This window comes from Delphinus delphis, chromosome 7, assembly GCF_949987515.2.
Source record: "Delphinus delphis chromosome 7, mDelDel1.2, whole genome shotgun sequence".
NCBI classification, from domain to species: domain Eukaryota; kingdom Metazoa; phylum Chordata; class Mammalia; order Artiodactyla; family Delphinidae; genus Delphinus; species Delphinus delphis.
The window spans coordinates 18,790,060-18,817,937 of NC_082689.1; the positions used below are offsets into that span (position 1 = coordinate 18,790,060).

A 27,878-nucleotide genomic window follows, 5' to 3' on the forward strand; every position below is an offset into this window, starting at 1 on the left:
CTGGTGGAGCCGTCCTAAATTCCCTTCTGTGGGCCTCAGTTTCCTTTTCTGTAATATGAAGTGCTTGGATTAAGCACTCACTTTTGAGTCCCTTCCAATTCTGAATTTGTGTTCATAAAATCGATCCAGAGAAAATGTGAGTACATCTGTGAAAATCTATCAGTGTCCAAACCCCAGGCTGTACTGGATGGCTGAGTGCTGCCCAGTGAGGGCCCGGGCTCTGGGGTCAGTTGGTGTGGGGGATGGGGTGAATCCCTCAGCCAGGAGCAAGTTGCTTTTCTTCTCTGAACTGCACAATCTTCAAAATTTCAAAATGCGGATGATAATAGCTCATTTGGAGTTGTAAGTTTAAATTAGATAATGCAAGTAGAATGCTTAGTATAATAATATCTAATAGCTTCCATATATCAGGTACATAAGCAGTACCTATTGTATTAATATTCTTGCAATGAGAATTTTTAAACCGTTTTATTTCTCACCCTTTTATTTCTATCTCTATTGAATTTGTAGAAAATACTACAAACACATTACATAATTTGTGGTGGTGTTGTTTGTTTTTAACACACTTGTCTTTTCTTGTTTTAACAGAATGAATCCTAATTCATTCAGCTTTCCTGAATGTCATATTAAAATACACACACAACCCATGTTTACATCTCTGACTGCCACCACGCATTCTCTGCCCTTGTTCATTTGTGAAGTAGAATTAAGAGAGTTATTTAGCAGCTCCTGCGTCCTGCGGCTTTGAATCATTTTTTGCATCCTCAGCAAGCCCCGGCCCCTGCGATCTGTGCCTGCCCGTCTTCAACGTGGTCAGTCGGGGTTCTCCCGTATTCTGTTGATGTCACCATTTAGCCTCTCTTCTCTACACCTTGGCCTATTCCTTCGCAACTTCATCTTGCTCCTTTTAACAGTGTTTCCAATTCAACCACCCCCCCGCCCCTTTACTCTTCATGAGGCTGAATGCCCCACTCCCAGCTTCAGACCGGACGGCCGTGGGATGTGCACCGGGTTGATACAGAATTTCAGCTCCAGCAAGCTGACAGGGCGCGCCTCCTGGGCCAGGGTGGGGCACCAGGTTATGAGCGGCCTCCTGCCTTTTGGGTTTACTTCCCCGCAAGGGACACCGTAGGCGGCTATGCGGTCCGGCCACTGCCCCCCGCCCCTCGCGTCCGGCCGCGCCGTGGGTTGCGGTCTCTGTGGGGGTGGCAGCTCCTGGCGGGGCACCCCGGAGCCGCGGGGAGCCCAGAGGCGAGGCCAAGGCGGGGTGGGGCGCGTCCGGGCGGGGAGGGCAGACTCAGGCAGTGCAGGGGGCGCCAAGGGCAGCGGGCGGGCGGACGCACGGCGGAGGAGCGAGCGGGACGAGGGCTGGCTAGTGCCGCGGCCGCCCGCCCGAGGGGGAGGAGGCTGTGCTGCCCTTGCCGCAGGTTTGCTGTCGAGCGCACAGGAGGCAGGGACATGGGTAGGGTGCGGTCTGCGCGGGGCCCGAGCCCGGATCTCTTCCATTTCCCCTCTCACTCGGCCCCGGGCTGCGCCGCAGACGGCAGCAGCTCCCGCTCCGCCCCAGCCGCCTGACCGCCGGGCCGGGGTGCTAACCGCGGGGCCCGCCAGCCCGCCGTCCCGGACAGCCCAGCCCAGACCGGCGGCCCGCAGCCCCGCCGCCCGCCGCCCCCCGCCGTCGCCGCGTTGCCAAAACAAACGGGCCGGCCTATTTATTGGCGGCCGGCGAGCCGGGCAGCTCAGAGTCGAGGCGCCGAGGGGGACAGAGCGCCGCCACCAGCCAGGGCCCCGGGCCCCCGCCCTGCACCTGAGTCCCGCCGGCCCTGCGCCGCGCCGCGCAGCCCATGGCGCCCCCACCTGGAGCCCCCCGGAGCCACCCGGACGCCTGAGCCCCCGCAGCGCTCCCGTCGACTCGCCCACCCATCAGCCCACCAGGCGTCCTCTCCCGCCGGTCTCCCGGGCTCCCCGGCCATGTCTCCCGCCCGGCTCCGGCCCCGACTGTGGTTCTGCCTGCTCCTGCTGCTGCTGCTGGTGCCGGCGGCGCGGGGCTGCGGGCCGGGCCGGGTGGTAGGCAGCCGCCGTCGGCCGCCGCGCAAGCTCGTGCCGCTCGCGTATAAGCAGTTCAGCCCCAACGTGCCCGAGAAGACCCTGGGCGCCAGCGGGCGTTACGAAGGCAAGATCGCGCGCAGCTCGGAGCGCTTCAAGGAGCTCACCCCCAACTACAATCCCGACATCATCTTCAAGGACGAGGAGAACACAGGCGCCGACCGCCTCATGACCCAGGTGAGCGCGAAACGCCCTCGCTGGGCGCCGCCGCCGAAGCACCGCCACCTGCCCGGCCCTACCCGCCCCCTGGCACCTTTCCTTGACTGGCTGGCACGCCCCCTGGCACCTGCCCTTCTCGCCGAGATGGGCCGGCCGGGGTCCCGGCGGAGTGTTAGCATTCCCCGAGCCCGCCGGAGGCTGTGAGAAGAGCTCCCCGCTGCCAAGAGCCACAGCCCAGCCGGTTGGCCGTGGCCCCTCTGCCCTGGAGTGCTGGCAGCTCAGGTCAGATGCGGCACCTGGAGGTACCTCTACCTGACTGCCTCCTGCGCCTCCGGGATGCACCAGTCCCTCCCGGCCTAATCTTCCGCACGGCTGCGCCCCTTTCATTTCGAGGCGATTTGGCACCCCTGAGGCGAAGAAGCTCCGGGCGCGGAGGGCCCCACTGGCCTTTCCTTCCCGTGCGCTCTCGGTTCTCAGCGCTGCCCCCTCCTGGAGCAGCGCCCCGGCGGGGTCTGGGTTTAAGGAACAGCGGGGAATATTAGAGCCAGGAGGTGGAGGTGGGGAAGGGAACTTGAAGGGCAAGCCCACGTGTCTGTCCCGAGAGCTGAGCGGCGCAGCTGCAGTTGAAGGGTGAGGTGCCAGGCCTCCGGGCTCTGAGACCTAACTTCGGGGGGGGGGAGCGGGGGGTCCCTGGATTTTATGGCGGGGATGGATTGAAAGAGAGGGGCTGGGATGCCGGACAGCCCCACAGCAGGGCTAACTTTAGTCTCTGCGTGCTCGGAACAGGACCAGCACTCAACCCAAGCGCCTCGGGAAGGGGTGGGGGTGGGGGGGTGGAGAGCAAACTTTCTTCCCTGCTGCCGGGTTCGCAAGGGAAGACATCTCCGTCCCCTTCCTTAGTGGTCTCCCGGGGCTTCCACCGCAGGCAGGCGGCCTGCTTTCTAGGTGCTCTGGGAACGGCAGCTAGACCACGGCCCTCAGCATGCGCTCTGGCGCCGGGTCTGGCCGGCGGGTGTCGGGGCGAAGGTTGGCTGGTGGCCGGGCCGGGCCGGGCGCCGAGGAATGCAGATAAGGATCCGGGCCACGGGCTGGGCAATCATTGACAGCGCGTGCCCGGGCTCTGGACCCGAGGAGGGGAGGGGTGGTGGGGGATAGAGGGGCGGGGAGCAGGGGCCGCGGAGCGGACATAGGTGGGTGGCTAGAAGCCTGGCGGCAAGGAACACACGGAGCTCCCTCCCCGGGCCGTGAGCACCCCCAGCTAGATTGCATCCTGGGACGCATCTTGGGAGGACCGACAGGGCCTTGGGTTTTAGCCGCTGTTGGCTCCTGGGAGACCGAGTCCAAGGGTCTGTGGGGCCCGGGCTCTGAGGGGCGGGGGTAGTTCGAAACATGGGCTGCCTACACTTGGGAGCGCCTGGCACCTCAAAGTGAAGGACTGTGGAAAGGCCCCTCTCCCCCAGTCCCCACCCCCCAGTCAACTGCGGGGTCCCTTGGGCTCCAGGCACGAAGGGAGCCAGCACAGACGATGATCTCTGCGGTCCTTCCCCCAGGGCACAGCTCGACTCCCACTCCATGGGAGGCGGAGCATGAAGCCGGCTCCCTGAGATCACACGCTCAGTTTCTCGGGTCCCTTCCCAGACAGGGGCGGCGCAGAGGTGCTGAGGGCTCTCGACTCAGGGAGAACGTTGCCTGGGTTTATCAACCCGGAGCGCACCCCTTGCAGCGGGAGACCATCCGCATGGTCCTCCATCTGGGCAGGCCAGGCGCTGGCCTTTACACCAGCTTCTGGCTCCCGGGCTGCCGCCTCCCCTGAGCGGGTGCGGGCCGGTTTTGGATCGTGAGGGTCCCAGCAGGAATGCTCTGTGGCGCCGAGGGATCCAGGCAGGCTTGGGATTCCCCTCCAACACACCCCCAGGCTGCTGAGGCGCTTCGCACCTGCCGCGCCTGCTGCGCCCTGGCCGCTTCGGGGGCCTCAGCCCTGGGGCTACGGTGACACCTACTGGGCTCCTCGAGGCTTGCACGCCTAGCAGGCCGGCGGCCGGCAGTCAGCTCTGCTACCACCTTTATTCTCCAGGCAGCAGGCGGTCCCTGGTCCCTGGTCCCGCGGTGAGACCGAGGGACCCGGCGCTTAAAAGGTGGAGACCTGTCTGTGGAGGGATCAGTAATCCCAGCAGGAGAGAGAGAGCTTAGAGAAAAGCTCCCAAGGGTGAGCGAATCGACGCGCCCTCCAGATTCGTGGCGCCACCGCGCGGGCCAGGTCCCTGGGGCAGCTGATGCTAGAAGGGAAGGAGCACTTTAGGACTCTCTGTTCCTAGGAGAGAGGGATAGAGCACCCTCCCCCGTTTCCCGAGTCCAGCGAGTGCAGTGGGAGAGTGAGGGACGAGGCTGCGCCGTAACCTGCCTGCGGGCCAGCTCCTCCCCCTAACTCGGCTTCCTTTCCTCTCGCAGCGCTGCAAGGACCGCCTGAACTCGCTGGCCATCTCGGTGATGAACCAGTGGCCCGGGGTGAAGCTGCGGGTGACCGAGGGCTGGGATGAAGATGGTCACCACTCGGAGGAGTCTCTGCATTACGAAGGCCGCGCGGTGGACATCACCACGTCGGACCGCGACCGCAATAAGTACGGACTGCTGGCGCGCTTGGCAGTGGAGGCTGGCTTCGACTGGGTGTATTACGAGTCCAAGGCGCACGTGCATTGCTCCGTCAAGTCCGGTGAGCCGCTGCCGGGGGGCTGGGCCCGGGGCCGGGGCCGCAGGGCATGGACAGGCGGCGCTGGGCCCGCCAGGGCCAAGAAGGTGAAGAGACCCTCCCAGGGATGGAGGCGGGGACCCCGGGGAAGAGGACGTCTGCGGCGCTCCCCGCTGCTGCTCCTGACCACCTGCTCGACCCGTGCCTGATAGTGTCATGGCAGGAGCCTAGGGAGACAGGGCCCTGTCCCAGCGACGCTGGGTGCTGACTTGGCGGTCCACAGTCCAGAGCCTGCCGCAGGAGGTGCAAGACAGAGCAAGCTGGCCAGATGGAGGAAGCCAGGCTGACAGAGACGGCCTCCCCACCCAGTGTGGTGCAGAACGCTAGGGGGTGGGGTGGGACCAGGGGCCAGAGTGTGCCCAGACACCAGCGTGCCTGAGCGGGAGCCAGGAGCCCAGAGGTTCAGAACCCACGGCCCAGCTGCAGGTCAGGCCCTTTAAGGCACTGTGTACGCCCCTCTCAGGGGGCGCAGGCGTCCCCAGCCTCTCCTCCAGGGCCCTGAAGCTGGACATTTGGGGGCAAAGCCAGCCATGAGGGCAAGAATAAACAGAGTGGACTTAATAAAGTGGATTTTCCCAGATCGGCCGCCTTGTTGATCAGAATTGGCAGGCACTGGGGCCTCGTCCCCCCCCCCTCAAATCTTGTCAGCGTCCCTGTCACCTGCATTGAACCCAGTCATGGATGCTTCAAATGGTTCCTGTGTGACTGCCAGCGTGGTCCCCCCTCGCTGCAGGCTCAGCCCTCCATGCCGGCCCCATGCAGCTGTCACACTCACAGACCTGGCACACTGAGACCAGGCAGGCTTTTACTATTCCTGATCCCACCTGGGCTCACAGTGGTGACCCCACCCTGACCTTTCCCCTCAGCACTTCCCTGCCAACTGTGTCTGCTTCAAGTCACATCAACCCTTCACCTGCTAACGTCGGCCAGGTGCCAGCTCCTAGGGTGGCCACTTGCCTTCATAACTCCTAACCCCCAAACACTATTCTGCATCCCACCCACTGATGCCATGGTGTCTCGTCCCCGCACAAGGACCCAGCACATGAACTGAAGATGGTGATTTCACCCTTGCCACTGAGCCACACCCTGGCCTGGCCATTCACTCTGAGCTTCCCCAGGAGTCTGTATTCTCACCACTGACTGGTCCTCCTCTCCCTTGGAGTATAGACTCCAAGGGCCGGTTCTGGCACAGAACTTGGGGTGTCAGTCTGAGAGGGCAATTTTGGGAAGCATCTGAGCAATGGGTGAGAAATAATGGGACACCCAGATGCCAGAGGTGCTAAGCAACTTGCCTTCTCGACGAAGCTGCAGCTTCTGGGTGTCAAGTCACAGCTGACCACTGCTTGGCTCAGCTGACCTCTGGCCTCTCTGACTACTTCACAGCCTTGTCAGGATTGGGAGCAGATGGGGGGGCTTCACATGGGCTTCAGGAGGGCCCTTTCCCTCACACCCACTGGGTCTTGAAGCCTCAGTGTGCTCCTCTCATTGGCAAAGCATTAGGCTGGGGAGGAGGGCAGGAGGTCACACTGTGGGCTGGGGTGGATTCAAAGCTGCATGGAAAGTGGGGGGCAGGGGACAGGATATGGCGATGGGGGGCAGCCTGGGATCAAGAGGAACTCTGGCTGGACTGGGGAGGGATGCTGTGACCGGGAATCCAAGCTCCACAGCAGTAATGCCTTCATGTCCCTTCTTCCCACAGAGCACTCGGCCGCGGCCAAGACAGGCGGCTGCTTCCCTGCTGGAGCCCAGGTGCGCCTGGAGAGTGGGGCACGTGTGGCCTTGTCAGCCGTGAGGCCAGGAGACCGAGTGCTGGCCATGGGGGAGGATGGGAGCCCCACCTTCAGCGACGTACTCATTTTCCTCGATCGCGAGCCAGACAGGCTGAGGGCCTTCCAGGTCATCGAGACCCAGGACCCCCCGCGCCGACTGGCACTCACACCCGCCCACCTGCTCTTCACGGCCAACAATCACACAGAGCCAGCCACCCACTTCCGGGCCACGTTTGCCAGCCAAGTGCAGCCCGGCCAGTATGTGCTGGTGGCGGGGGTCCCAGGCCTGCAGCCTGCCCGAGTGGCAGCCGTCTCCACACACGTGGCCCTTGGGGCCTACGCCCCATTAACGAGGCATGGGACACTGGTGGTGGAGGACGTGGTGGCCTCTTGCTTCGCGGCCGTGGCTGACCACCAGCTGGCTCAGTTGGCCTTTTGGCCCCTGCGACTGTTTCACAGCTTGGCGTGGGGCAGCTGGACCCCAGGGGAGGGTGTGCACTGGTACCCCCAGCTGCTCTACCGCCTGGGACGTCTCTTGCTGGAAGAGGGCAGCTTCCACTCACTGGGCATGGCTGGGGCAGGGAGCTGAAAGGATCCCTCTACTGCCCTCCCAGAACTGCCCAAATGGGTCCAAAGGCCTACCTGCCAGGAGGGCGCTGGCCCTGGAAGGGGCCTGAGCGGGGACACTGGTTTCTACCATCTCCTCCACCACAGGTGTACATCACTGAGACTTGGGCAATGCCAGCGTCCTCCACCCCCATCCTGGTGTAGTGACAAAGCTGCAAGCTGAGCTGGCAGTGGGGGGTGGCCTCTCTTTCTATCCTAGAGACCAGTGGGTCCCAACCCAGCCAGCTCTCACTATGATTTTTCATACTTGCCTCCCCCAATGGGGAGGGCTCATTCCATCCATCTTAGGCCCCTCTTAAGTGGGCTTGCACCTCAGTTGATGCTGCTAGATTCCCTGGGAGCCAGCAGGGAGCCGGCTGGACTCAATGCTGCCCAGAACTCAGAAGGCTGCAGGGTGGGGCAGCCAGCCTGGCCATCCTGAGGCATGACCTTCCTCTCTGGCCACGCTCCTCGGGACACAACCAGAGACTGTCGCTATCAGTGTACAGAGTTCCGTGTTCCGGCCAATGTGATCGTAGTGCCAGGACTGGGTGAGGGGCTGGATGTCCTTCCCACCCCTGCCCAGGCTCTGCATTCCCACTTCTGCTGAACCATGACCCCCCACCCCTCCTCCGGTCAGTCTCCCCCACCTTATTTATTGGCACCGAGGGGGAAGCCCATGGGAAAATTTTGGGGATGTTTTGGTCTTTTCTTCCTTTTGTAATAAAAATTATTTAAGTTGTTAGAGCCCTAGTGTCCAGGATGCCGAGTAGGGCCGATACACAGAGAGCCCGGAGCCATGGGTGGGGCTGTCCAGGGCTGTGCTCACCTTCCTCCAAGGTCAAAACTTCCAGAGCTCCCACCCCCTCTGTGGGCCCTTTTCTCACCCAGTAGGTCTGCAAAGTCTCAACAGAGAGCTGTGCTCTGTGCCAGGCAAGGCCTTTCCATGCTGACTCCAAAGCTTACCCTAAACAGTTAGACCAGTCAAAGAACTGATGTAACTAGTCCATGGTCATTTCCCTCATCTAGAACCTGATTTAAGGTGCTTTCCCTGCTTATTCTGGTCTTTCTCAGGGCCTGGGTTTCTGATTTTTCACAGTGGATAATGAACTGTGGTATGAAAATATTCTATAGAATTCACACCTGCCTTGTGGCCCATCCTGACTTCTTGGGTAAGTCAGGGGTCCCTAACCCAGCAGTTCTCAAACCTCAGAATCATCTGGGCAGCTTGTTTAAAAATGATTCCTGGTCCCACTTCCAGGATTCTGCTTTAATAGATCCAGATTGAGGCCCAGGAACTTATTTTTACAAATACCCCAAACACGGCAGATAGTCCACGGACCACACTTTGAGGAACATTGCTTAGTCTAAAGGACGCCAGTTTATTGCCAAGACAAGATGACCCCCTTCTTCCTTTTCTCTTGGTTTCTGTATCCGATGGCAGGTTTTTCTGTACTCATTATAGACCGTCTGAGACTCCCTGGTCCTTTGATACAGTTGTTAAATTTGCAGGAATATTGTGAGCCAGTTGAAATAGGGCATAGTGGGCACATTTACACCATAGAAATTGGCATATGCTACAAATTAGAGCTCCCCTGACCATGGAGGGCCAATTGTTAAAGGACACCCCTGCCCAGGTTCTATCCTCTGACAGAGACTCCTGTGTTGGAAGTGGGGGAGCATGACTGCCCAGACTCTTACCTTACCATCCCCCCCCCCCATGAAGGAAAACTCCAGAGAAAACTTCATTGCCCTGGAGACTGTGTCATCTGGGAGGAATAGGCCCCCACAGACTAGAATGACAACTGCTATCATCTAATGAAGACTAACCATTGCCAGGCATTGTTCTAAGTGCTTTACATGTAGCACCCACTTCATTTTCATAGCAACCCTATGTGGTATATTCTGTAATCTTACCATTTTCCAGATGAGAACACAGAAGTATGGGGAGGTTAAGTAACTTGCCCAAGATTATGCAGCAAGTGACGGAAGCAGGATTTGAACTCATGCATCTTGCCCGCAGGTCCACTGTTCTTACCACAAGGCTTTTCCTTTGGTGAACTTGGGTCCTTTCCAGAAGGCACTCTTAGCATTTCAGGACCGGAAATCTGTTTCGTCAGACCACCTAGAGTGTACTACTCATCACCTTGTGGCAGACTCTCATGGACCAGGTTCATAGGGACCAGAACATCTATGAACTCATTTGCAGTGAGAAACAAAAGGTCAAGGTCAGGAGGCTCTTGTCCATTCATTTGCACATTCGTTCTTTTATAGAAATTTTGCATGGTTGGGCGAGAGGGTGGTGCGGGGTAGAGAGATCGAGACTCTCCCCTATGGGGGGCCTACCTGCCTCTCCTACAGGGCCTGGGGATACTTTGTCTTGCAGACACAGAGCCATTTGGTGTCCGTAGACCTTTCTGTTCTGTAAGAGTCTCCTCACGAAACACATTTATTCTTCAGACAGAGGTGGCTGCAAAGATTCAGAAAAACACTTTGAATTCAGACCCTCAAAAGACCAACCTTGGGGTAGAGGTGAGGCCCTGCAGTTTTTCTGGGAATAGTGGCCCAGAACTGCAGTGACAGTGCCAGCTGGACAAGAGAGACAGCCTGGAAAGTCATCCTCCACCTCTGCAGCGCGATGGCCTCAATCCCTCCCACCAGAACCCTGCTTGCTTATCCTTCGTACGATGCTGAGGCCCAGAGGAAGGTCAACCATACTGCCCAGGCCCGGGTAGCTACTGGCCCCATGCCTGCCTTTCCTCTCAGGCCTAAGCTCAGCCCCCAAGGCAGCTGCATCCACAATGGTCATTGTTTGGTCATCGTTTGCTGGACACCCTTGTGCCAGGCACTGTGTCAGAATGAGGGAAAGAGGCAGTCCCTGTACTCAGTGAACTCCCGGGTAGCAGGGAGCAACATGGGGAGACAAATGTCCACACCATATGTTAAGTGTTGTGGCTGACATCCTCACAGCGGCTATGAGAGTGCCATGGAGATCCTGGGAACTAGGAAGACTTCCTGGAGGTGAGGGTGCTGCAGTAGAGCAAGGAGAAGTTTGCATGGCAGCTAAGTAAAGGAAGGGATCCAGGCTGAAGACATGGTAAATGCAAAGGCTTGGAAGGGGCTTCCCTGGAGGCGCAGTGGTTGAAAGTCTGCCTGCCGATGCAGGGGACACGGGTTCGTGCCCCGGTCTGGGAAGATCCCACATGCCGCGGAGCAGCTGGGCCCGTGGGCCATGGCCGCTGAGCCTGCGCGTCCGGAGCCTGTGCTCCGCAAAGGGAGAGGCCACAACAGTGAGAGGCCCGCGTACCGCAAAAAAAAAAAAAAAAAAAAAAAAAAGGCGTGGAAGAATCAGCATCAGGTCCGCATCTCAAAGCCATCTGGCGCAGGTGGGCATGGCGAAGCTGATGTAGAGAGCTGGCTGGAGTTAGACAACACAGATCCTTGTGTTCCCCAAATTTGGACTTTATCTCGGGGGCTTGGGGAGCACCCAGGAGGTTTGAAGTCTGGAAAAGCTTGCAACTAGATTGTTTCAGAAAGCTCCCCCAGCTGCACTGTGGAGCACAGACCAGAGAGGCAGCTGTGGAAGCAGGGAGTTCATTTGCTGGGCAGAGGTTGGTGACCTGGACTGAAGAGGTGACTGTGGGGTCAGAAAGAAGGTGACATTTAGGCAGCAGAATGACCAGGACTTGAAGCCAGTTCAGGTGAGCAATGAGGGCAAGGAAGGGGCGCACATCAACTTTGGGTTTTTAAACATGAGATCCAGCTGCCCCACGCCCTTGACCTTGGTCCTTCTCTGGCCTTAGTGTCCACACCTTCAAGGGAGATGTCCAGGGATTTCTTGCCCATATAAATATCCTCTCTTTTCATTGTCCAAGGCTGGTCTACCTGGGTTCAAGGGACCCTCCAGGCTCTGCTCTCTCTGCCTGCACCCCTACCCCCATCCCAGAAGGGCACGGGGAGGAGATTCAGAGTAGCCCCTGATATCTCAGTCCAGGCAAGGTGCAAGACCATGCTGAGGGACTTCCCTGGTGGCCCAATGGCTAAGACTCCACGCTCCCAATGCAGGGGTTCCGGGTTTGATCCCTGGTCAGGGAAATAGATCCCTCATGCCCAACTAAGATTTCGCACTCCACAACTAAAGATCCCCTATACCACAACTAAAAGATCCCGCATGCCGCAACTAAGACCCAGTGCAGCCAAAGAAACACTAAAAAAAAAAATAGAAGACCATGCTGAAGTGTCAGGTGCCTGGGGAGACCTGGCTTGTGGGAGTCCAGGAGACAAAGTAGGGGAGCCTCCTGGCTCTAAAGCTGCCTGGGCAGACTGCCCACAGCACGGGGACCGCTGCACCTGCCTTCCCAACTAGTCTGTGCGAGGCCTCTCCTCAGGTACCCGTCCCCAAGCTGTCCTTGCAGCCTCCCCTCTCGTTTGGAAAGACCCCATCACCGCTGGGCATGGCTCTACCGAAGCCCTGTGACTCGCACTCACCCCTCTCCCCCAGCTCCCGCCCAAAGGGGCTGCCTGTGGAGTGGCTTCTGACAGTGAGAAGGGAAGGGAAGGGGAAGGGCTGAACCAACGCAACAATCCTTTAGGCAGCCAGGCCTGCTGTTAGCACCTGCAGCCCCAGGATGGGAACCGGAAACAGGTGACCCTCCATTAAAAATCTTAGTAAAACGCCCCTTCAGGAGATGCAACTAGAAAAGACAACTCTCCTGGCCTGGCGCCAGGAAGTCTGTTTAGGAGAAAGCCTCACACTGAGGTCGTGTGGGGCATGCAAAACGTCTGGATTTCAGGCCCCCCAACCTTGACTGCCCAGCCTAGAGCCCTTGTGCAGTATATAACTCGTACAACCTTAAACTCTGGCCCCGATGGGCCTGGGCCTCTGCCAGGCTCAGGCAGATTCTGCAGGTGGTGAAAATTTGGAGAGAATTTCCCTACAGTGTCGCACGGGAGGAAGTGGGGAGAGATGACGAGGGATGGGGATGGGATGTACAGTGTCTGGGCACTGCCTGGAAGTGGTTTGGGGCTGGGTATGCGTGACTTGGGCAAGGGTAGGTGGATAGATGTTTGGGAGCGGATGCGTGGAGGAGAACGTAGGCCATGCTCAAGGACCAGGAGCCAGTGCGACTGGGAGCCAGTGCAACCGGGGCTCGAAGGTGCCAGGAGGGGAAATGGAAGTAGGGGAGGAGAAACGCTTCACCCCATAAAAGGGGCAGAGGTGAGGGCCTGGTGGGAAGTGCTGGAGCAGGAAACACCCCAAAGAAGGAACGGAGGCCCTCAGTGGGGAGCACAGGCCCTGCTCCCCACCTCAGATGGTGTCCCTGCTGCAGGAAAACTTCTGGCAGGTGTTGGCGGTGGCCGCTCTCCCAACCCATGCCCTCTGTCCCCTGGGTGGAGCGCGCCTTCCGGAGCTCGGCCCACATCCCACACCCCAGCCTTGTTCTCAAAGCCTCTTTGTTCCACTGGCCGAGCTGTGGCCAGCCCGGATCTGATAAGACCAGGTAGGGCAGATAGCAGCCCCACCTTGCAAGCCTGTGCTGCCTCAAGCCACACCCAGGCTGCTTTGCACGCACAGGGATAGACGTAGGGGGCTTCCCACCCAGGTAGGGGTTGGGGAGCCTCAGTCTCTGGGCTGGCACTCCCTGCAGTCCGTGTAAGACCCCTCTCATGTGCATGGGGAAGCAGGATAAGGCAATTACCGCCCCCCCATTTCAGAGGTAAATAAACTAAGTCTCCAAGAGGGAAAATGACTTGTCCACAGATATTTCTTCCACAATCAGGAGCATCAATTGCTGGGTCTGCTATTTACATAAAATCCTTTTAAAATCCTAACATCCTGTGAAGTGAGATTATTTTCAATTCCTACTTTGCAGAGAAGAAACTGAGGCCCAGAGAGGCGAAGTCACTTTCCCAAGGTCACACAGTAGCAGAGTCCAGACCAGAACTCAGGTCCCCTGCAGCAGCAAACTGAGGAAGGTGGGAACTCATGAGGAATGGGACGAATGCACTCCCAGCCTCCACCTAAAGATCTGATAGGGCTGGGGTGGCTAAGAACCTTCCAGGAAGGTGGTCCTGGAAAAACGATGTTCTCGATGCTGTGAGAGGATCTCATTTTGATGGGAGTGGCGATGGTTAAAATATGTCTATAAATTATTTGACACTGCTCTCCCCTTGAATCTGGCCTGAGACTAAGTCAGAAAAGGCCATGTAGCTTCTGCCTGGTTCTACCCTGAGCTTGCTAAGCTGGAAAGGTTATGGATAGTGTAAGGTCGGATCTTAACAAACGGCACCGGGAAACAGAGGAAAGCTTCAAGTGAGCTTTATTAGGGACCGCTCCCGGGTGAGGCTCACTGGTCCGAGAGAAAGGGGCCAGAGAAGTCGCACCCGGGCGAGGGTTGGGCAAGATTTTATAGGGGAAGAAGGGAAAGGGGTGTGGTGAATCTGGGAGGGCGCAGGGTATTCCTTATTTGCTGGTCTTTTCGGGTATCCTGGGGGACCGTTAGTCCCGCCCCTCGAAAGGCGGGACGGCTGGGCTGGGTTTAAAGTCCCCGGGTCAGTTCCTGGAACTGGGTGGTCCGGAATGTCTCCAGGGCAGTTTCTGGAACTGGGTGGTCCAGAGAATTTCGGTCTGATGCAACCTGTGAATCTGATTGTGTTCCCCTGCCTCGGGCCAGTTGGCCTTACAGATAGGTGTCCCCAGCCATAGCCTCACTGAGCTTCCAGCCGACAGCCAGCATCAACCATCAGCTGTGTGAGTGCACCATCTTGGAGGTCCAGTCCAGTGGAGCCTTCAGGAGGCTGCAGCCCTGGCCAACATCTGACTGTAACTGTATGACACAGTCCAAGTAAGAACTGCCTGGTCAAGCCCTTCTTGATTCCTGACCCACAAGATCATAAGTAAAATAAAATGGTTGTTTGAAATCTCGAGGTTATTTCTTACACTGCCATGGTAACCAGAACAAAGGGCAAAGAGGGAATGGGATTTGATGAAGACATCTCCTGAGGCTCTCCAGAAGCCTTTAATATACCTTTACACAAAAGCTGTTTTAAAATGGAATTTGCATGAGGCTGGAGGAGGTGTGGTGCTTCTTCATCTTCTAAAGGGGCAGTGTGTAGAAGACACACTGACTTGGAATAGACTCGGGGCAGAGAGACACAAAGGGGAGGGCTGGAAAAGCACATCTCTCCACACTGGATTGAAAGAATGCTAGGTATCTACTCTGGTAGCAGGATATCTGGTGATAGCAAACTCTTGGAGTAGTGAAGAGCCTTCTGGAAGGAAGGAAGTTCCTGGATCTGGGCTAGTGGGTAGCAAGGAGTTGTACATTGCCAAGAAACGAATGCTACTAGAGATTTAAAAAACCCAAATGTTATATGTTGAAGAAAGTGCTCAAAGTTTGGGGCCAGACCTGAGAAAGGGGCTGGACAGTCCCATAGACAGTTGCTGGCCACGTTTTCTCAGAGTGCCCCTGTAAGCCGAAAGCTGCCGGGCCTTAACAAAAGGTCCATGAAAATGAACTGAGAAGTACCCTGTTACCCTCATAAACTCCAGGCGTGTCTGCATCTGGCTTCTGCGCACACCTCTGAATGCCCAACTTAAGAAAACTCAGGGGAATTCCCTGGCAGTCCAGTGGTTAGAACTCTGCGCTTTCACTGCTGAGGACCCAGGTTTGATCCCTGGTCAGGGAACTAAGATCTCACAAGCCACATGGTGCGGCCAAAAAGAAAGAAAGAAAGAGGAGACCTTCAAGATGGAGGAAGAGTAAGACGTGGAGATCACCTTCCTCCTCACAAATATATCAGAAATACATCTATGTGTGGAACAACTCCTACAGAACACCTACTGAATGCTGGCAGAAGACCTCAGACTTTCCAAAAGTGTCTTGATGCTCCAGCTGGGTGTCAGGCCTGTGCCTCTGAGGTGGGAGAGCCAAGTTCAGGACATTGGTCCACCAGAGACCTCCCGGCTCCATGTAATATCAAACGGCGAAAGCTCTCCCAGAGATCTCCATCTCAATGCTAAGACCAAGCTCCACTCAATGACCAGCCAGCTACAGTGCTGGATACCCTATGCCAAACAACTAGCAAGACAGGAATACAAGCCCACCCATTAGCAGAGAGGCTGCCTAAAATCATAATACGGTCACAGACACCCCAAAACACACCACCGGATGTGGTCTTCCCCACCAGAAAGACAAGATCCAGCCTCATCCACCAGAAAACAGGCACCAGTCCCCTCCACCAGGAAGCCTACACAGCCCACTGAACCAACCTTACCCACTGGGGGGCAGATACCAAAAACAACAGGAAATATGAACCTACAGCCTGCGAAAAGGAGACCCCAAACACAGTAAGTTAAGCAAAATTAGAAGACAGAGAAACACACAGCAGGTGAAGGAGCAAGGTAAAAACCCACCAGACCAAACAAATGAAGAGGAAATAGGCAGTCTACCTGAAAAAGAATTCAGAGTAATGATAATAAAGATGACCCCAAATCTTGGAAATAGAATGGAGAAAATATAAGAAATGTTTAACAAGGACTTAGAAGAACTAAAGAGCAAACAAACAAGGATGAAAAACACAATAAATGAAATTTAAAATTCTCTAGAAGGAATCAATAGCAGTATAACTGAGGCAGAAGAACGGATAAGTGACCTGGAAGATAAAATAGTGGAAATAATTACTTCAGAGCAGAATAAAGAAAACAGAATGAAAAGAATTGAGGACTGTCTCAGAGACCTCTGAGACAACATTAAATGCACCAACATTTGAATTATAGGGGTCCCAGAAGAAGAAGAGAAAAAGAAAGGGACTGAGAAAATATTTGAGGAGATCATAGTTGAAAATTTCCCTAATATAGGAAAGGAAATAGTTAATCAAGTCCAGGAAGCGCAGAGAGTCCCATACAGGATAAATCCAAGGAGAAACATGCCAAGACACATATTAATCAAACTATCAAAAATTAAACACAAAGAAAAAATATTAAAAGCAGCAAGGGAAAAACAACAGATAACATACAAGGGAATCCCCATAAGGTTAACAGCTGATCTTTCAGCAGAAATTCTGCAAGCCAGAAGGAAGTGGCAGAACATAATTAAAGTGATGAAAGGGAGGGCTTCCCTGGTGGCACAGTGGTTAAGAATCCGCCTGCAAATGCAGGGGACACGGGTTCGAGCTCTGGTCCAGGAAGATCCCACATGAGGCCGAGCAACTAAGCCCGTGTGCCACAACTACTGAGCCTGTGCTATAGAGCCTGTGAGCCACAACTACTGAAGCCCACACACCTAGAGCCCATGCTCCACAACAAGAGGAGCCACTGCAATGAGAAACCCACGCACCACAACAAAGAGTGGCCCCCGCTCACCGCGACTAGAGGAAGCACAGCACAGCAATGAAGACCCAACGCAGCCTAAAATAAATAAAATTTTTAAAAAATGATGAAAAGGGGCTTCCCTGATGGCGCAGTGGTTAAGAGTCCGCCTGCCGATGCAGGAGACACGGGTTCGTGCCTCGGTCCGGGAAGATCCCACATGCCGCGGAGCGACTGGGCCCGTGAGCCATGGCCACTGAGCCTGCGCGTCCCGCAACGGGAGAGGCCCGCGTACCACCAAAAAAAAAAAAAAAAAAAAAAAAAAATGATGAAAGGGAAACACCTACAACCAAGATCACTCTACCCAGCAAGGATCTCTTTCAGGTTTGATGGAGAAATTAAAACCTTTACAGACAAGCAAAAGCTAAGAGAATTCAGCACCACCAAACCACCTTTACAACAAATGCTAAAGGAACTTCTCTAGGCAAGAAACACAAGAGAAGGAAAAGACCTACAATAACAAACCCAAAACAATAAAGAAAATGGTAATAGGAACATACATATTGATAATTACCTTAAATGTAAATGGATTAAATGCTCCAACCAAAAGACATAGACTGGCTGAATGGATACAAAAACAAAACCCATATATATGTTGTCTGCAAGAGACCCACTTCAGACCTAGGGACACATACAGACTGAAAGTGAGGGGATAGAAAAAGATATTCCATGCAAATGGAAATCAAAAGAAAGCTGGAGTAGCAATTCTCATGTCAGACAAAACAGACTTTAAAATAAAGACTATTACAAGAGCCGAGGACACTATATAATGATCAAGGGATCAATCCAAGAAGAAGATATAACAATTGTAAATATTTATGCACCCAACATAGGAGCACCTCAATACATAAGGCAAATGCTAACAGCCATAAAAGGGGAAAACGACAGTAACACAATCATAGTAGGGGACTTTACACCCCATTTCCACCAATGGACAGATCATCCAAAATGAAAATAAATAAGGAAACACAAGCTTTAAATGATACATTAAACAAGATGGACTTAATTGATATTTATAAGACATTCCATCCAAAAACAACAGAATACACTTTCTTCCCAAGTGCTCATGGAACATTCTCCAGGAGTCATCATATCTTGGGTCACAAATCAAGCCATGGTTAATTTAAGAAAATTGAAATCGTACCAAGTATCTTTTCCGACCACAACGCTACGAGACTAGATATCAATTACAGGAAAAAATCTGTAAAAAATACAAACACATGGAGGCTAAACAATACACTACTCAATAACCAAGAGATCACCAAAGAGATCAAAGAGGAAATCAAAAAATACCTAGAAAAAATTGACAATGAAAACACAACGACCCAAAACCTATGGGATGCAGCAAAAGCAGTTCTAAGAGGGAAGTTTATAGCTATACAATCCTACCTCAAGAAACAAGAAACATCTCAAATAAACAACCTAACCTTACACCTAAAGCAATTAGAGAAAGAAGAACAAAAAACCCCCAAAGTTAGCAGAAGGAAAGAAATCATAAAGATCAGATCACAAATAAATGAAAAAAATATCAAGGAAACAGTAGCAAAGATCAATAAAACTAAAAGCTGGTTCTTTAAGAGTATAAAAAAAATTGATAAACCATTAGCCAGGCTCATCAAGAAAAAATGGGAGAAGACTCAAATCAATAGAATTAGAAATGAAAAAGAAGTAACAACTGACATTGCAGAAATACAAAGGATCATGAGAGATTACTACAAGCAACTATATGGCAATAAAATGGACAATCTGGAAGAAATGGACAAATTCTTAGAAAAGCACCACCTTCCAAGACTGAACCAGGAAGAAATAGAAAATATAAACAGACCAATCACAAGCACTGAAATTGAGACCGTGATTAAAAATCTTCCAACAAACAAAAGCCCAGGACCAGATGGCTTCACAGGTGAATTCTATCAAACATTTAGAGAAGAGTTAACACCTATCCTTCTCAAACTCTTCCAAAATATAGCAGAGGGAGGAACACTCCCAAGCTCATTCTATGAGACCACCATCACCCTGATACCAAAACCAGACAAAAGTGTCACAAATAAAGAAAACTATAGGCCAATATCACTGATGAACATAGATGCAAAAATCCTCAACAAAATACTAGCAAACAGAATCCAACAGCACATTAAAAGGATCATACACCATGATCAAGTGGGGTATATCCCAGGAATGCAAGAATTCTTCAATATACACAAATCAGGGGCTTCCCTGGTGGCGCAGTGGCTGAGAGTCCGCCTGCCGATGCAGGGGACGCGGGTTCGTGCCCTGGTCCGGGAAGATCCCACATGCCGCGGAGCGGCTGGGCCCGTGAGCCATGGCCGCTGAGCCTGCGCGTCCCGAGCCTGTGCTCCGCAACGGGAGAGGCCACGACAGTGAGAGGCCCGCGTACCGCAAAAAAAAAAAAAAAAAAAAAAAAAAAAAAAAATATACACAAATCAATCAATGTGATACACCATATTAACCAATTGAAGGAGAAAAACTATATGATCATCTCAATAGATGCAGAAAAAGCTTTTGACAAAATTCAACACCCATTTATGACAAAAACCCTCCAGAAAGTAGGCATAGAGGGAACTTACCTCAACATAATAAAGGCCATACTAACAAACCCACAGCCAACATCATTCTCAGTGGTGAAAAGCTGAAACCATTTCCACTAAGATCAAGAACAAGACAAGGTTGCCCACTCTCACCACTATTATTCAACATAGTTTTGGAAGTTTCAGCCATGGCAATCAGAGAAGAAAAAGAAACAAAAGGAATCCAAATCAGAAAAGAAGAAGTAAAGCTGTCACTGTTTGCAGATGACATGATACTATCCATAGAGAATCCTAAAGACTCTACCAGAAAACTACTAGAGCTAAACAATGAATTTGGTAAAGTATCAGGATACAAAATTAATGCACAGAAATATCTTGCATTCCTATATACTAATGATGAAAAATCTGAAAGAGAAATTAAATAAACACTCCCATTTACCATTGCAACAAAAAGAATACAATACCTAGGAAAAAACCTACCTAAGAAGACAAAAGTGCTGTATGCAGAAAACTATAAGACACTGAAGAAAGAAATTAAAGATGATACAAATAGATGGAGAGATATACCATGTTCTTGGATTGGAAGAATCAACATTGTGAAAATGACTATACTACCCAGAGCAATCTACAGAGTCAATGCAATCCCTATCAAACTACTAACAGCATTTTTCAAAGAAGTAGAACAAAAAATTTCACAATTTGTATGGAAACACAAAAGACCCCCAATAGCCAAAGCAATCTTGAGAAAGAAAAGCAGAGCTGGATGAATCAGGCTCCCTGACTTCAGACTATATTACAAAGCTACAGTAATCAAGACAGTGTGGTACTGGCACAAAAACAGAAATATAGATCAATAGAACAGGATAGAAAGCCCAGAGATAAACCCATGCACTTATGGTCACCTTATTTTTGATAAAGGAGGCAAGAATATACAATGGAGAAAAGACAGCCTCTTCAATAAGTGGTACTGGGAAAACAGGAGAGTTACATGTAAAAGAATGAAATTAGAACGCTCCCTAACACCATACACAAAAATAAACTCAAAATGGATTAGAGACCTAAATGTAAGGCCAGACACTATAAAAGTCTTAGAGGAAAACATAGGCAGAACACTCTATGACATAAATCACAGCAAGATCCTTTTTGACCCACCTCCTAGAGAAAAGGAAATAGAAACAAAAGTAAACAAATGGGAGCTAATGAAACTTCAAAGCTTTTGCAAAGCAAAGGAAACCATAAACAAGACCAAAAGACAACCCTCAGAATGGGAGAAAATATTTGCAAATGAAGCAACTGACAAAGGATTAATCTCCAAAATTTACAAGCAGCTCATACAGCTCAATATCAAAAAACAAACAACCCAACCCAAAAATGGGCAGAAGACCTAAATAGACGTTTCTCCAAAGAGGATATACAGATTGCCAACAAACACATGAAAGAATGCTCAACATCACTAATCATTAGAGAAATGCAAATCAAAACTACAATGAGGTATCACCTCACACCAGTCAGAATGGCCATCATCAAAAAAACTACAAACAATAAATGCTGGAGAGGGTGTGGAGAAAAGGGAACCCTCTTGCACTGTTGGTGGGAATGTAAATTGATACAGCCACTATGGAGAACAGTATGGAGGTTCCTTAAAAAACCCAGCAATCCCACTACTGGGCATATACCCTGAGAAAACCATAATTCAAAAAGAGTCATGTACCATAATGTTCATTGCAGCTCTATTTACAATAGCCAGGACTTGGAAGCAACCTAAGTGTCCATTGACAGATGAATGGGTAAAGAAGACGTGGCACATATATACAATGGCATATTACTCAGCCATAAAAAGAAACGAAATTGAGTTATTTGCAGTGAGGTGGATGAACCTAAAGTCTGTCATACAGAGTGAAGTAAGGCAGAAAGAGAACAACAAATACCATATGCTAACACATATATATGGAATCTAAAAAAAAAAAAAAGGTTATGAAGAACCTAGGGGCAGGACAGGAATAAAGACGCAGATGTAGAGAATGGACTTGAGGACACGGGGAGGGGGAAGGGTAAGCTGGGATGAAGTGAGAGACTAGCACTGACTTATATATACTACCAAATGTAAAATAGATAGCTAGTGGGAAGTAGCCGTATAACACAGGGAGATCAACTCAGTGCTTTGTGACCACCTAGAGGGGCGGGATAGGGAGGGTGGGAGGGAGATGCAAGAGGGAGGAGATATGGGGATATATGTATACGTATAGCTGACTCACTTTGTTATACAGCAGAAACTAACACATCATCGTAAAGCAATTATACTCCAATAAAGATGTTAAAAAAAAAGAAAAATAGGAAAGGAATGTGTGTGTGTGTGTATATATATATAAAGGAAAAAAGAAAACTCACAGGAAAGTGACCAGGCAGGTCATAGGGAATGGGTATGGCTCAGGAGTGGTTGGGAGTGTACAGATGGATGGGTTACAGCGAGGACAGTTTTCTTGGTTCTGAACACTTAATTCTAGAGAAGTAAAAGATGGGCATGTTCAAAATCTAATAAAGAGGGGAAGAGAGCAAGTTTGCAGTGGAGAATCCTGGCAGACACCACTCTAGCCAAGTGATCAAAGTTAACATCACCAAAAATACATATTGACACGATGTACCCTCTGATATCATGCACTGAGAAGGGCCTATAACTCTATGTTATGCTTCCCAATAATGCACATTTTACTCTAATCATGAGAAACAAACCCAGATTGAGGAATATTCTACAAAACAATTGACAGTACTCTTCAAAAGAATCAAGGTCATGAAAAACAAGGAAAGTTTCAGGAAATGCCCCAGGGGGGGTCCTGGATTGGATACTGAAACAGGAAAAGGAGATTTGTGGACAAACTTGTGAAATCTAAATAAATTCTATAATTTTGTTAATAGTATCATTGTACCAACATTAATTTCTTCTTTTTGATAAGCGTCCGATGGTCATGTAAGAAGTTAACCTAAGGGGAAACTGGATGAAGGGTTTATGAGAACCACTTGTACTATTTTGGTGTATGTCTAAGATTAACTCAAAATTTTTTAAATGCAAAAAAAAAAAAAAAAACTAATAAAAAGAGAATCTCATGGACCAAAGGTTGGCTTCCTTACCATCTTTGAAGTCCAAGCCAACTTTCACACCAAAGGAGGCCAGCTACACTAAGCTGGTGGTCATGTTATAATACCTTTATCTGAGAGAGGGCCCTCATCAGAGATGGATTGGAAAAGGGTTTGAGGAATTAAATAGGATAGAAAGTCACAGAATAATGGTGCTCTTTATTTATTCAGAACATATAATGAGCCAGGCACTGTGCTAAGTTCTTTAAACCTTTTATCCCACTTAAACCTTACGACCTTTGAGGTAGCTGTAAAGTTTTCACTGTTGACAAGAGAGCAATCTGGGTGTTATAGAAATGGAGCAATACGATCAAACAGCTGAGAGCTGGTGGGTTGGGATTCAAATCCAGTCGGCTTTACTCCAGAGCTTGTTCTGAACCACTCCACTGTACTGTTTTCTCAGGGGTGACCTACATTCAGTTCGTACCTCAGGGTTTCTGTGCTGGCATGGGTGGGGTAAGAGGAGAGATAAGGCAGGAGGAAGGGGATGGCCTAGGATGGGCTGGTCAGCTGGAGCTGTCCATGGTGCTGGTCAGAGGGGCATGGAGCTGGAGAGCCTGTAGGAGATGGTGTAGGGGAAGACAGCTGGGAGAGCTAACACAGAGAAGAAGCCTGCACTAGACTACAGGGACAGAGCAGTTAGACGCGGTCGCAGGTCCTCTACCGATCAGGAAGAATTAGAAGGAATTAGAACTTCAAGTTTGGGCTTAAAATAAATAACCATGTATACAGTAGCTGGTGAAATAGGATTTTTCCTCAGGTCTCACTTGCAACCAATATGCCATCACTATCCAGGGTCGCCGTACTGGTTGTTAAAATCTGGAAATACTTTGGTACTAGTTGGTGAGTAGTCACTGGCTGAGTTCTCCACTGCTGCGGCTGCTCTCCCAGTCCTCTCTCCACACCTGCAGGCTTCCCCACAACCCACCAACTAAAAGGTTAAGGCCTGGCACAATGTGGCCTCCCAGGACCCAGCTCTGGCTCTAAGGCCCCCTGGTGTCCATTCTCATAGGTCAGTACTCATAACTTACCAATTTTTAAGTATTTTGAATGCTACCCCTGTTTGCCCCCATTTTACAGGTGGGGAAAGTGAGGCTCTGGAATGTTTAATGATTTGCCTCAAATTGCTCAGCTTTTTCTTTTTTAACCTTTTTTTTTTTTTTTTTGGCCGCACTACGCAGCATGCAGGATCCCTGACCAGGGATCAAACCCATGCCCCTGCAGTGGAAGCACAGAGTCTTAACCACTGGACCACCAGGGAAGTCCCAGCTCAGCTCTTAAATGGTAGAATCAGGACTTGAACTCGGTCTTCTGGGATTGAGCCTCATGTCATTTTCCATCCACCCCCCTACTGTCGGCCTGTGTGCCTATTCACCATTTGATGGGGACAACGAGTACAGGAAGCAATTTGAAGAGGGGCTTTGGATTGACACAAGAGAGTTAGAAAAACCTATAGGGGTCTCAGGCAGAATGGAAGTCTTTCTTTTGAATTACCTTGCCATATGGCAGTCTTCCCCCAGCCCCTGCCAAATTTGTGCCCTGGCAGCCCTTTCAGGCTGGAGGTGCTATCAATCTCCTGACACACCCTCTCCACACCAAGCAACCCAGGGGACCGCGGCAGTCTAATGCAGAGAGTGCTCTATGCCTGCTCCTAGATCCAGCCTCGAACAACCCCAGTGGCCCTCTTAGCTATAGTCTCCTCTTCATCTATCAGGTTGGGCTTAGAAGATTTACCCTACTTATTTCGGAGGTCAGGAGCTTCTGTGGGAGTACCCACCTCCTCATTTCCCTCCCCTAGCTTAAGTACGTCTTCGATGCTGACCTGATTTCAGAAGCAACACTGGAAACTGAGTCAGAGTTGCAGGGGAAGGAAAGTGGGAGAGGGCTTTGCCAGTCCTGGAGCTGGGTGACTTGCCAACTGGACAGCAGATCACCCCGGCATCTCTTCTTGTCTTTCTCCATGCTGGAGCAGGAAGGCAGCCTCCTTCTTGGAGAAACAAAAGAGGAGGCTGTGGAGAGGAGAAAAACTTTCCACTTCTCCAGTGTGCAGCAGAGAGGCTGGGACGTGGTAGGAGGCGAGGGTGGACAGAGAGCTGAGAGGCAAAATTCTAGGGCCTCCCACATAGTGAGTGACCCTCCTCTGTGTGTATGTGTGTGTGTGTCTGTGTGTAACTTTGTTGATTGTCTACCATGTGTCAAATACTTTACATAACTGATCACTCAGTCCCTACATAGGCCTTTTGATAATTATCCCCAGGTAAAAGATGAGGCTCAGAGAGGTCATGGGACTTGCCCAAGGTCATACAGCCAGTAAGTGGCAATCAGGATCAATCTCAGGCCTGCCTGATTTCCCAGCCCAGAGTCTTCTGTATCTCATGGGTGGCGGGGGGATGCCTATGGGAAAAAGGCTTAGAAAAGATAAATTTTGTGTGTGCTGAAGCCCAGATCATGGAGTGTGCTTTATCTTTATTACCCCCACTCCTCTGCTTCCAGCCAGGAGCATCAGAGTCCTCCTACTCATCCTCTTCCCTCCCTTTCTTCCACATCCTGGTCTTCATCAGTATACTGAATCATCACCCACACTTGTTCATAGCCTTGAACAAAATAGCACCACCCTGTTGTCTTTCTTGGGTCCATGGAGGAGATGGTCACCAGGACCCAGCACCCATTATTTCCCACACATTCCGGGATCCTGAAATGAGTGGCAAACCCAACTTTCTCTCCCTTCCTCGGGTTCAACGCCTTGCCACACCCCTTTCCATGCTGTTTGCTTCCTGGGGCAAAGTCCAGCTTGGGCCTCTCCCTGGGAGTCCACCATGCCAGTCAAGGTCACTCACCAGCAGAACTCCCAGGAGGCAGCTAGAAACTTGCAGAAGTAGAGCCCACAGAGGACCAACTACGAATCCCTTCTCACCGTCTCAAGCCCAGAATCCACCAAGGTTTGAGCAGGCCAGCTCTGGAGGGACACTCCTTCAGTGAAGAGGCACAAGGATGTGTGGCTCCTAGAATAAGCTTTTTTCTTTAAAATCTTTATTTATTTATTTGGCTGCACCAGGTCCTATTTGTGCCACTCAGGATCTTCATTGTGGCATGCAGAATCTTTAGTTGCGGCATGCAGGCTCTTAGTTACAGCATGTGGGATCTAGTTCCTTGACTGGGGATCGAACCTGGGCCCCCTGCATTGGGAGCATGGAGTCTTAACTACTGGACCACCAGGGAAATCCCTAGAATAAGCTTTTCTAACCCTAATCCCCTTAGGGTTTTCTTGCTGGGATTCCTGAGGCCACCACCAAGCCTTGCCCCCAGAGTCACTGCTCCCTATTTGGCCTAAGAATGGACAAACAGGTCCCTTTCCCTGTTCCTAAGATCCAGCTGAGTCAGGATGACTATTTCAAAAAGAGCTTAGAGGAAAACAAAAAAGAAATCATTATGGAAACCACAAACAACATAAAAGTGGTAACGTCCAAAGTACAGGTTTCCTATACTGAGAATAACATTAAAACCAGTGAAAAGCTTACTGAGTTCCACATTCCTCGATCCCAAGAAAACTCCAGACCTAACTGTGCTGGCATAACTTAATGGGCCCCCTGGTCTGACCCTTCCCTCTAATACAGCCAGCCTCTGGCCATGTGATCTCCCAGGCCAACTCAGGCAACACTGTCATCTGAGTCTTTCACCTTTCACAGATATACTCCAACTTTCCCAAAATGAGAGTTTGTTTTCTGGGTTTACCCCTAGAGTGTCTAAGTTCTCTCCCCCAACACCCACCTCCATCACTGTCCTGGGTAGTGAAACATCTTTAATTGCCCATGAATGAACTCTGAGATTTTCAGCTTCACCCACCTAAGAAGTCTTCACCAAATGAGACTCTTCCTCCCAAAGGACATACAAACAAATGAACTAATGGGCTTCCAAAAATCCATATTATGTGTAATAATGCCTTCTTCATACATTCACCTTCAGATCCCTTCAAGAGTTAACTTTGTGCTGGGCAGAAGGAAATGCTAGGAGAAAATGCCTAGAACACATTCTCTTCCACCTGCAAAAGGAATTAATTTGAAAAGCAATATGCAAATAAGAAATAACTACCGGCTGCTTTTAAGTTAACAATTGCAATCACAGAATAAAGTTCCGGTTGAAATTCTGACCATATGTCACCGAGGGGTATCAGAAAAGAACAGAAACAACTCTCACTGGTGTGACAAGTCCTTGTAGTAGCCTCCTCTGAATTTGGTCTTCAACTAAAGCCAGGATTGCGGGGACTTCACGACAACTGTGCTGCGACTGGTAGAAGACAGTTACTGCTAGCAGGGAAAGTCGGAGAATAAAAAATGGTGGTGAGCGTTAAAGTTGCGCGGAGCTTTCGCCTTCTGTGATCCTTGACTCCTTCGGGTAGCCGTCGTTGCCCTGGGATACCAGGAGACGCCGTGTCCTGCGCGTCCTGTATCTATAGAGACGACAACATGGCGGCGGTGTGAGTTCTGAGCGTTGGTCCAAGTGACCAGGGGGAGCTGCGCAAGTGGCCAGGGAAGGTATCTGTCTTGGGAGACGGTCTCCTTTGGGAAGTCGTAACCAGGGGTCCCCTCGGTGTCCTTCAGAGAGCCCGGAGGGACTGAGACTTGGGCGAGATCAGCCTGGGGATCTCTTAGACGATGGTGGAACACCTCTAAGTATATTTTATTCCTTCTTTTTACCTCTTTCTTCCTCCCTCTACTCGGCGACCCGCCACTTTTTACACTGGTCATCTTAGGAATTTTTAGGTTGGAAATTAGGCAAATAAAGGAAGCTGATGATATTTTTTTAAGATCCTCAAGATTAGAAAAAGATTTAAAACAACATCTCCCTTGCCCAGTGTCCTCACAATGATTGCAGATGTGTGAATCTTTTGGAAGAGTAGCACGTGTTAGTGTGGAAGTTGTAATTGTTCATTATAGTAACATAGGTTTTTCTAGGGCTTTTTCACTTCTCTATTTCTTTCAAGCTTCACATCAATTTTGTGAAATACAATAACCCTCATTTTACAGGTAAGGAGGCTGAGGCTTGAGGAGATGGAGAAACTTGCCCATCTTAAACGAATCTGAGCAGATGCTTCAACCCAGCTTTTCTTGCTCCAGGACCAGTGCTCACTTCTAAGCCCTAAGACCTGGTCTGGACCAGCTTTCTATCCCACTGTCTCTCATTTTTCCTACAAGTGTTGATTGGAAATTTTTTCAGAGCCTTGAGGCAGGGACTGTCTGTAGAATCCCCTAAGGTAATAGTCATTAATGAGCCGGGGAAGTACTACAAAGCCATCCAATAGCAGAGAAGTAATGGGACCTTCCTCCCTATCTCCCCAGCTTGCATTTCTTTGATTCCATCTGAACAGTTCACTTCACAACCAAAGGTAGGAGCCTTGCCTGTCCTGTCCTGTGCCTAGCACTGGTACATAGCAGGCACTCAGT

The 27,878-nt window shown here is 51.1% G+C and overlaps 2 protein-coding genes across 2 annotated transcripts in view; both read left to right on the forward strand.

The window, feature by feature from the left end:
* Positions 1–1,575: 1,575 nt before the first annotated feature.
* IHH (Indian hedgehog signaling molecule) lies at positions 1,576–8,127 on the forward strand. The gene is made up of 3 exons (XM_060015534.1): positions 1,576–2,283; positions 4,714–4,975; positions 6,711–8,127. The coding sequence occupies exons 1-3, from the start codon at positions 1,972–1,974 to the stop codon at positions 7,367–7,369; spliced, it is 1,233 nt and encodes a 410-aa protein (XP_059871517.1). The 5' UTR covers positions 1,576–1,971; the 3' UTR covers positions 7,370–8,127.
* An 18,773-nt stretch (positions 8,128–26,900) lies between these two features.
* The window catches only part of CFAP65 (cilia and flagella associated protein 65), a 43,639-nt gene continuing 42,661 nt past the window's right edge, over positions 26,901–27,878 (forward strand). Inside the window, exon 1 of the mRNA XM_069540878.1 lies at positions 26,901–26,909. Coding sequence (XP_069396979.1) covers positions 26,901–26,909 — 9 coding nt within the window. The remainder of the gene's footprint in view (positions 26,910–27,878) is intronic.

Excerpts from the sequence above, each read along its gene's own strand:
- IHH (XM_060015534.1), top strand. The coding sequence starts at position 1,972 with ATGTCTCCCGCCCGGCTCCGGCCCCGACTGTGGTTCTGCCTGCTCCTG. Across the intron at positions 2,284-4,713 it reads CCGACCGCCTCATGACCCAG|CGCTGCAAGGACCGCCTGAA; the intron begins GTGAGCGCGAAA and ends TTCCTCTCGCAG. Across the intron at positions 4,976-6,710 it reads GCATTGCTCCGTCAAGTCCG|AGCACTCGGCCGCGGCCAAG; the intron begins GTGAGCCGCTGC and ends TTCTTCCCACAG.